Source organism: Nilaparvata lugens, chromosome X, assembly GCF_014356525.2.
Source record: "Nilaparvata lugens isolate BPH chromosome X, ASM1435652v1, whole genome shotgun sequence".
NCBI lineage: Eukaryota > Metazoa > Arthropoda > Insecta > Hemiptera > Delphacidae > Nilaparvata > Nilaparvata lugens.
In genome coordinates this window covers 98,944,990-98,956,026 of record NC_052518.1, presented here as the reverse complement: position 1 = coordinate 98,956,026, position 11,037 = coordinate 98,944,990, and the positions used below count along the sequence as shown (strand labels likewise).

Genomic DNA, 11,037 nt, shown 5'->3' with positions numbered 1-11,037 from the left:
TCGACCCACAAGATTTTTTTATAGAATCTGAAACATAAGGTAATTTAAATTTTAATGAGCAATTCGATAAATATGAAGGCAGATGAAATTTTGCCACCACATAGGGGTTATTATCAAATTTTGATACAGATGTTGCATGGTTAAAAGGGAATTGCTTTTAACAACAAGTACAGAAATTTTTCTCAAGTGCACATCTATTATTTTGTTATACACATTGATATTTTGAATCACAAGGCGGGGTGATGACTGTTTTTTAGATAAAAATAGTCCATTACTATACAATAGTCAGACGAGAAAGTCACGCCAGCTGTTCGTTCAAACGTTTCTATAACTCAACTGGCTGATGAGACAGGAAGTTGATGCGACGTTAGCATACTCAGAAATAGTTGAAAATGAGGTACTTTGAAATTCAAAATAATGAAGTGACGGCAACAATAAACGTACACAAAACAGAAAACGTCTGGGTACAGGAGTACCCCACGCGAGTACGAGTAAAAAATATAGAATGATAACTTACCAAAAATAAGAGATTTTGTTGCAAGCTCTCTGAATGGCTTCTTCGGAGCTCTGCCTGCCCAGTTGAATGATTATTGGGCCAGTTTTGAAGTAATGAGAGCCTCTTCATCATTCGTCGAGTGGTTTGGGCTGCATTACCTCCACCTACTGTCGACAATAGCTTGCACTGTAACAAATATAAGTTTGAAATTGAGTTGACCAAACATTTACTAAATCAATGATTGCTCAAATAGTACAAAAATCAATGTATAGTCTGATCGAGCACAAAATACATTCTGACAAGATGGGAAAATAACTCTAGCTCGGTCAATATTAATTCAAAAATTACGAATTTAGTCTTAAATTGTAGAAAACATTATGCTCTCTATAATTTAAGACAAAAATTATAATTTTTGAACCAATATGGACCAAGCTGGTTTGATTTTCCAATATTGCCAGAATATTTTGTTCAATCATACTATACCAGCTACATCAATACAATCAATCAACCAATATAATGATATAAGTCAAGGCAATTCCCTAGCAGACATACATAGTCTGTATAATAAGTATACGGACTGACCTCAGGAAATTTTTTATGGGGAAAATATGTACAATTTTTCATTAGATATCTTCAAAATAGTCCCTATTGGAGTCGATAACATGCTGATACCGGATTTTCAAATCCCTGAACGCTCACCGGAAGTCAGCAACCTCAAGGCTATGCTGTCTAGAGCCCTCGTCGTAGCACGTTGAACGTTTTCCAGAGTCCCGAACCGCGTCCCCTTAAGTTCTCTCTCGATCTTGGGGAACAAAAAGAAGTCCGGTGGTGCCATATCCGGGCTGTAAGGAGGATGTGGCAACGTTACCCTCGACTGCTTGGCCAACTGCTCGGTGACGAGCAGGCAGATGTGCGACGGAGCATTGTCGTGATGGAGGATCAAAGAATCGGCAGTCCCCGGATGGACTCGATGAACCCGGGCGGTTAGTCGACGGAGCACCTCTCTCTGTAGTACTGGTCGTTTACAGTTTGGCCGGGTGGCACAAAGTCTTTGTGCCGGTGTTCCGTCGACTAACCGCCCGGGTTCATCAAGTCCATCCGGACTGCCTGCGTGCAGTCACAACGTGCTACGACGAGGGCTCTAGACAGCATAGAGTTTGCCGACTTCCAGGGAGCGTTCAGGGATTTGAAAATCCGGTATCAGCGTGTTATCGACTCAAATAGGGACTATTTTGAAGATATCTAATGAAAAATTGTACATATTTTGCCCATAAAAAATTTCCTGAGGTCAGTCCGGTTACTTATTATACAGACCCTGTGAGATAGAATAATTGAGCTTTCTATATTGATGGCTGATGATAATCTGTCAAGTTGAAGGCATAAAATCTATACCTGCAATTCTTTTATAATTTTAATGATTATTAAAATGTAGCTCATACATAATAAGAAGGAGGTTACAAACTTCATATTCTCAAGGACCCCCCCACTATCTCCCAGGAAGAAGACTTATAATTTGATAGAGCTTATACATGACTATCCAGGGTATAGATTTGGAAAATTTGGTCAAGCCATTTCTGAGAAATCTTGATGGAAGTTCATCAAAATCCACTTTTCTCGAGAATGTTGCACAGCTCCTACAATTTTTGCAGAAATGAGACTCATGTCAGTAGACAGGGCTTATAAATCCACGGTATGAATATGAACAATTTAAGCCATTTTTGATAAAACCGTAAAAACATGGTTTTTACTGATTATCTGCCATATTTTTCCGCCATTTCTTTTTAAATTTCCAATTGTCAGATCCTCATGATAAGAGGTTCTTAAGTTTAAAATTTCAAGTCAATCCGTTCATTAGGAATGGGAAACTTAAAATTGGGATACCTAAAATTTATTTGGAAAGCAATACTTTCCTATAAGAAAGTAAAAATGATATGGACAAAATATCTGTGTTACAGATGTCAATTACAGCCCAAAAACCAAACTCAGAGAAACTTCATGATAAGCAATGGTGAGGTCCAGATTAGAATGGCAGTTTTGATTAATATTGGTATGTGGAGCCAATCTAGAGGACCAATCCAACAAGGTCTTGCAATTATTGTTTATAATTTGACAAAGCAGATAGCGCTATCCTTTTCTAGCTCTGCATCTGCAACGTGCCAGATTGGTTTTTAACATTGTAGAAATATATTATTAACAAAATATTTAATTACAATTATGAAAATTTATTATTAAAACATTTGAAATTTCTCAGCGAATAAAATATAATTTGTTATTTTTAACAATAATAGAGTTATTATAATACTGTATTAGATCAGAGCTTTCATCCCCTATAGCAGAAGACAATGAAAAGGCGGAGCATCGGCAACGATGTTCTGTCTTTTTTCACTGCTATCATAACGTATACCTAACTATTGATTTTCTTTATAATTATTTATTTTTGCCTCGCCCGTGCAAAACGCTCATGAGTACGAGCGTTGAGGTGTATCTGAGACGTATTAGTGCTTGTAGTTGACCACCTATAGCTCTGTATGCAGGTATGATATCAAAATCATAGACGGACGGTCAATCTTCACGATGAAGAATCAGCCTATGAATGCACGTCCGAGGCAAACGCTCGTGAGGTGGCGCGTCTTTCAAATTACAATTATTAAGCAAAATTATCAAGTTAAATTTGGAAGAAATGGTAATTTATTGACATAAAATATTCAACAAATGTATATTAAAACTGTTTCTTTCGAGCTAATAAAAAAGAAAGAAGCTTCTATTGGGGGATCTCGTGTATTGGAAATAGTCTCAGGTTTTGCCAAAAGTTACCATTCCACCACATGTGAAGGATGTAAACTGTAAACACAGCCTAGAAGCCTACCTGTGGCCTGTGATGCTGTGATGTTTGAAAGTTTGATGTATTGATTGAATTGTGAGCAGACACATTCTATTATGGTATAAATGAAACGAATCTCTTTTTAGTTATTATCTAATTTATCAGTTATCTTATTATATAATTATTTGATAGTTATGATTATTGTAATATTAGTGAAAGAAGTTGAGCGAAAACAATGTAGGAGTTGCATCGTTCATAAGCAATAGCTTCACATTCCAGAATCCTACAGTTACAGTATTATCGTTGTAAGTAAACCATGCTTGTCATTACAGATTTCTCAAAAAATTCTGATACTTAACCATTGAAGTTTTATTTCAGTTTCCTGCAGATAATAAGTAATGAATCCAGTTCAACGACATTCATAAATTGAGGTTAGAATCGTGCTGTATTTAGTTAGTAGAACATTAAGTTAAATTGAAATCAAATTTAATATTGTTGATTTATATTGTTTCTTAATCTTAATGATTTTCACATAACAATTTCTGTTAGCTCTCATTTTATTTTTAAAATAAATCAAAAGTTTTCATTTTAAAAATAAACATTAGTTTGTGTGGTCTGTTGATTCGACCATGTATCCAGTTATTCATGGTATAAGATGTGTTGAAATTTTCACATTTCACTTAATCACCCTTCTCCATGTCATATTTTAATACAATGGATGTCTAGAGGCATGTTTCTCTCATGAAGTTGAAAAAAACAGATTATTGTTGTTTGCATTGCAATAATTCATCGATATTTTGATATGAATACAATCCCCTGAGGTGTTTCAGAGCTGCAGATTAGGTACCCTTGTATCCTAACTTATTATTATATATCTTGGATATTATATGAATGAATTCCCATTATCTCCCTCGTTCCTCATTTGATAAATCTATTTATATTTGTGTGTCTTCACATGGCGCTCAAGATTCAGGCTGCTACTCCAATAGGCTCCAAAATTATCCAATCAATTATTATAAGATGAATCTCTTGAATTAAAAATTTACCCTGCATACCTGCTACCATTGCCCACCTGTCTGTATTACTTTCCTTGCCCTATTACCATAGGTAAGGAAAGTATTGTTTTCCAAAAAAAAATTAAGGTACCCTTATTTCAAGTTTTCTATACGTTTCAAGGTCCCCTGAGTACAAAAACATAATTTTTGGGTGTTGGTCTGTGTGTGTATGTCTGTGAACACGATAACTCCATTCCTAATTAACCGATTGAATTGAAATTTTAAACTCAAGGTCCGTAAACCATGAGAATCCGACAGTAAGAAATTCAATAAAATTCAATTCAAGATGGCGGATTATTACTAAAAAACCATGTTTTTCTCGAAAACGGCTCCAACGATTTTCTTCAAATTTATACCATGGATAGCTATTTATAAGCCCTATCAACTGACATGAGTCTTATTTCTGGGAAAATTGCAGCAGCTCCGTAATATTTTTGAGAAAAATGGCAGATAATTACTATAAAACCATGTTTTTTACGATTTTCTCAAAAATGACTTGACCGATTTTTTTCAAATTCATATCCTGTATAGTTATTTATCAGCTCTATCAACTGGCATGAGTCTTTCCTGGGAAACTAATGGGGGATCCACCCCATCCTTGAAAAATGGACTTTGCTTCGTGTTATCTCGAGCTTGGAGGCCTGCCTATAGTGAGGTCCATGTTATAATGGCAGTATTTAATATTAACATTGGTGTTGCTACCCTTGTCTATCATTCGACAAAGCAGATAGAGCTATCCTTTTCTAGCTCCAAACGTTGCCAGATCAGATTTTAACAATGTAGAAATATAACGTTAATATGTATAATATAACACAGTTCTCAATCTCTATTATAAATATTAACTATCCAATCATTGGAAAATATATTATTTCGACCAATAAAATATAACTGACAATTCTATCAATCAATATTTGATTATGCATTATCACAGATCTAATCCTTTATCTAAGTTCTGTTTATTGAGTCTATGGCGTTATCTAATCAAACAAATTATGTTGTTTCAGTTTGTATTGACTTGAAAGAGGATCACAGAAGCTCGTAATCATGTCGAAGAGTCTAAAAGTGATCAAAAAGTCTCAAAACGACATCATTAAAACCGCTGTTGGATCGTATTTGAGACGTCGTAACTACATTGTAAGTAAAAAGCATTACTATTTATAGGTTCAAATTGATAGATTAAGGGCCGTTTTAACAAACATTTTTTGTAATTCAACTTACTGTTTAAAGACGTCATCCGTTTCTCTCATTGGTTCTTGTAACATTTATTCGTCCTTTAATGTTTGTTAAAATTGAATAGACTTTTGTACAAACGGGATAAGTACATACAATGAAGATAAATGGACGATTATTCCGAATTCTTGTTACTAAATGGCGCTCTTATTAGATTATTTGCATTTCAATCGATTTCCAATACACTAATTTGCAGGTGGCGTGAACAACCCCAACGCTGTTCAACAATCATAACTGAATATTTAATTGTCTCAAGGTCTATATAAAAATCCATAGTTGATTAACTATAGGAAACCATTTTATGATTATGTAGTTTTTATCATCGTTGAATAAATAAATATGTTTGACTTTAGCATTTAACTTTAAGGTAGGTACAACCTATGAATGGTAAAATGGTATAGGATACCATAAATCTAAGGATCTATACTGTTCTTTGGTAGACTTATATAAAGCATAGTTTCAGTCCTTAAGCGGGGTTTATATTATTGAAGTTTTATTGAATCAAGTTGATATTGATATAGATGTATTGCCATTATTTTGGAATCAAAAATATCTGTGGTGAGTGCTGAAGAATCGTAACCTTTTTTAGACTCATCTCCAATCACAATTCGGGAATGGGATAGTAAGGGCTATAAGCCTGTTTTTTATTCCCAACCATTTTATGATTATTTAGTTTTTATCATCCTTAAATAAATAAATATGTTTGACTTTTGCATTTAACTTGAAGGTAGGTACAATCTAACTTATGACTGGTAAAATGGTATAGGAAACAATAAATCCAAGATTTAATTAAATATAAAATTAACCTCTTGTATTGTTGAATTAGTCTTTATTACAGAAAAAATATAAAAAAAAAACACTGTTGCTATCGATTTTTGTTTTGACCAAACTAAATTAATGTTTATATTAAATTATTTTTAGAACATTAGAACTAAATATATCAATCACTTGAAGTGAAACTAAAAATGAAATATTTTTTAATAATTAATTAATTTTTCTGTGATAATAATATTATCACTCAATATTACTATCATTATAGAAAAATTAATTAATTATTAGAAAATATGTCATTTTTAGTTTCACTTCAAGTGATTGATATTTAGTTCTAATGTTCTATAAATAATTTAATTTGAACATTTATTTAGTTTGGTCAAAAATAAAATCGATAGCAACAGTGTTCAGTCAATCTATAATGTATGATAACAACTAAATCAAAAAAGTATGGTGCAATATGAAAAATAAAACTTCAAGATTAATTAGATCTCCAACCATTTTACACTTTTGAGGTTATGAAAACTTGAATTCTAGTTTGCAAAAATCGTTCCTTTCTACTCCAACGTGTGTAAACGCTCGTTCAAGTTTTCTTGAATTCAAGAAGCCTTGACTAATGTAAACCCCTCTATCGCAGTATAAAATCCATATTAAAATGAAAAATCTTTGAATTCATAAAAACACTTCAACTTGAGTGTAAGGAGCCTCCGTTACATAGGGATTACCTTTGCGATATGCTAGGGGGTCAAACTTGAGGAACCGGTATAAAACTTTTAGTAGGGGCCTCCTATTGCATGAGAAAATACAAACTAATACCGAGACCGAGTGAAGTGAGGTCTACGATTCAAGTCGACGGTTTTGAATAGAATAGAATAGAATCTTTAATGCATCAATATATGAGTCTTCAGATACAATACAAGTGTTAAATATATATGTACAACATGATACAAAATACAAATTTATTACATCAGTAAGTTACACTATCAGTACCCTATGATAATATGTCACCTGATTTTCAACTTATAACCGAATATTCCTAGCTAATGTATAAAAATCTTCAATCTTGTTTAAAGGTTTTTTTTAAATTGTTTATTGTCATTACAAAACAAATTGTATAACAAGGTCAGGTACATTTACAATTTATAACATTCTTCATTCATAGTTAGCTGCTAAGAAACGTTTCATATGATTTTTAAAAGTTCCATACTCCATATTCCTAAGATCTTCAGGAAGTGAATTAAACAATTTTATTGATAAAAATAGAAATGTTTTTTGTGTGCTAGAATAGGTATACCGATAAGTAGTCAAATTACCCCTATTTCTAGTGTTATGGCTATGAACTACCCCCTGCTCTACAAACTTCTCCAAATTCTCCTTAACATAAATAAGGCTCTGTTGGACAAATATTGAAGGTAGAGTCAATATTCCCAGAAGTTTAAAATGCTCATCACACTGTGCTTGCTTAGAAAGCCCACAAATCAGTCTGATAGCCATAATCAATTCATTTTGCATTTCTCTTTATGTTTATATGTTTTTTTGTTTTTATGTTTATATTTATGTTCCGCATTTATGGCGAAACGCAGCAATAGATTTTCATGAAATTTGACATGTATGTTCCTTTTTGAATTTCGCGTTGACGTATATATAGGGTTTTTTTTAATTTTGAATTTTAAGGATTATACAAAAGGAAAAGGAGTCTCCTTCTAACGCCAATATTACCGTAAAAATCAGACTATAGAATTATTCATAAATCAGCTGTCGAGTGGATTATTAATTGAATGCAATAGCGCATGTAATTAGTATCTCAATGTAACTTGGTAAAAAATCAGCTGCTGTGTGGACTATTAATTGCATGCCTCATTGAATGCAATTTACATGCACTATTAAATTAACTATTGATTGCATGCAATAACGCATGCAATTAATAACTAAAATAACATAGTATTGTCTCTCGACCTTCCTCTGCTTTGAACTCGGGCTGACCTGTTGCCAGTATTAAAGAAGCTAATACAAGCTAATATTTTAGTTATTTCATATTCTAATAATCAGCTGACTACTTATATCATTAGTTTGTATTTTCTCATGCAATAGGTTCCTGCTAATATTTTTTATTACTCATACAATAAGTACATAATTGATTAAAATGATAGGGAGATAATAAATAAGGTAAACTTGTGCTATTCCTCTCCCAAATTTAGATAAGGTTACACATAGTCCAACATAGGTTGTCTTGTTGTTGTTCAATTCACCAAATTTTCAGTCCTTTATTATTTTAACAAAGTAGATTTTTTAAATTCAGATGTTTCAAAATCAACATAAAATAAATATTTCACATTATTATCAATAAATAGGAAATATTCACATATTAATAGTTTTATACCGGTAAATTCGTTCAAGTTTTAGCCACTATAGTGTGGTCCACGTTATAATGGCAGTGGATAAAGATAGAAGAATAGCGATGCCGATTCTCTGCATTAATTAATTATATTTCTACACTGTCAAAAACATAATTGGCATCGTTGTGGACCTAGAAAAGGATAGTACCACCGGCTTTGTCGAATGATAGACAAGGATAGCAAAACCAAAGTTGATCAAATACTGTCATTATAACGTGGACCTCACTATAGTTTGTCCACTTCACAAAATGTTCAGTCCTTAATTATTTTCACAAAGTAGAATTTTAAATTCAGATGTTTCAAAACCAAACACAAAAGAAATATTTCACATTATTATCACTAAAATAGGAAATATTCACATATTAATAGTTTTATACCGGTAAAATCGATCAAGTTCTAGCCACTAGTTTATCGCATAGGTATAATGTAAGGGAGTCTCCTTACACTTGGGTTATTCAGAAACTCTTTAAGTACTAATTGTAAGTATTTAGAGGTTAATTATGAATTTTCTTTAAGTACTAATTGTAAGTATTTAGAGGTTAATTATGAATTTTAAGTAAGTCTGTAAGTGGAGGTTTAGTATTTTACCGATTTGATCGAAAAATAATTGATTAATTGAAGCAATTAATAGTAAATTGTAATACTTGCGTTTTGATGAGACTTATTAATCGGTCTAGCCGGTTATCACTCTGGTGTCTAGAAACATTTGTCTTGTTGATGGAATTCAATGAACCCTGCACGTTTTCTGCATGTCTGACTGGGAAAACTGTCCAGTATATTGCAATACGTAATCAGATGAGGAGTTGTACGCATGCGCGGGGTCATGTCATTTGTGCAAAAGACCGGCCAACCAGTCTAATGTGACTCATGGCTCAAGTACGCTGCATAACTTGATAATTTGATAACATTCTTTAAGTGCGACATCAGCTGACGAGACATAGGCCTATAGTTTAAGGCAGTGTAAACGGCTAGAATAAATTTTGAACTCGTGATATTTTTCAAACTTTCTCGATTCGGATTCCCTGAGAATTGTTACTTTCCTTGCCCTATTACCATAGGTAAGGAAGTATTGCTTTCCAAAAAAAATTAAGGTACGGTACTCTAATTTCATGTTCCCTATACGTTTAATTACTTTCCTTGCCCTATTACCATAGGTAAGGAAAGTATTGCTTTCCAAAAAAATTTAAGGTACCCCAGTTTCATGTTTCCTATACGTTTCAAGGTCCCCTGAGTCCAAAAAAATGATTTTTGGGTGTTGGTCTGTGTGTGTGTGTGTGTGTGTGTGTGTGTGTGTTGTGTGTGTGTGTGTGTGTGTGTGTGTGCGTGTGTGCGTGCGCGTGTGTGTGTGTGTGTGTGTGTGTGTGGTGTGTGTGTGTGTGTGTGGTGTGTGGTGTGTGTGTGTGTGTGTGTGTGAACACGATAACTCCATTCCTAATTAACCGATTGACTTGAAATTTTAAACTTAAGGTCCTTATACCATGAGGATCTGACAATAAGAAATTCAATAAAATTCAATTCAAAATGGCGGATAATGGCTAAAAACCATGTTTATCAAGGTTTTCTCGAAAACGGCTCTAACGATTTTCTTCAAATTTATACCCTAGATAGGTTGCTATTTATAAGCCCTATCAACTGACATGAGTCTCATTTCTGGGAAAATTGCAGGAGCTCCGTAATATTCCTGAGAAGAATGAATTTTGTTAAATTTCTATCACGATTTTCTCAAAAATGACTTGACCGATTTTTTTCAAATTCATACCCTGTATAGTTATATCAGCTCTATTAACTGGCATGAGTCTCCTCCCTGAGAAATTAACAGGGGGTCCACCCCATCCTTGAGAAATTTACTTTGTAACCTCCTTCTCGTGCGTGAGGTAGGTAGGTAGAGCAGTTTATTCAAAATAACACATGTCGATATTTTATTTGTAGAACAGCTGTTTCGACAACTTTTAAAAAATCCTCAAATTTCATAATTCAAACAAAGGAAAATGTACTCTGAATACAATCACAATAGTATAATCGTAGTTTTAATTATTTAGCCGCCAATCGGCATAATGTTATTCCCTAAATTATACTCGTTAATGAGGCTTATAGATCAATGAGCAAGGAAAGTTGTGTGAGTGTACCACACCACATTTTTTTCTCGTTCTGATAACTTGATAAAAATCGAAAAATCTTGAAAAATATCATTAGTAGACAGTTATTTTAGCCGCTCGCAGTGCCTCAAGACACCAATGTGACCAAAATTGAATGTAAGTAGGTATGATG

At 33.4% G+C, this 11,037-nt stretch overlaps 1 protein-coding gene across 2 annotated transcripts in view; it reads left to right on the top strand.

The window, feature by feature from the left end:
- Positions 1–3,355: 3,355 nt before the first annotated feature.
- The window catches only part of LOC111059090 (TAF5-like RNA polymerase II p300/CBP-associated factor-associated factor 65 kDa subunit 5L), a 67,489-nt gene continuing 59,807 nt past the window's right edge, over positions 3,356–11,037 (top strand). The window contains exons 1-2 of one of the 2 annotated variants that reach the window (XM_039442799.1): positions 3,356–3,622; positions 5,377–5,506. In XM_039442799.1, coding sequence (XP_039298733.1) covers positions 5,417–5,506 — 90 coding nt within the window. In that variant the 5' untranslated portion in view covers positions 3,356–3,622; positions 5,377–5,416. The remainder of the gene's footprint in view (positions 3,623–5,376; positions 5,507–11,037) is intronic. The other variant, XM_039442800.1, reaches the window with a different exon arrangement.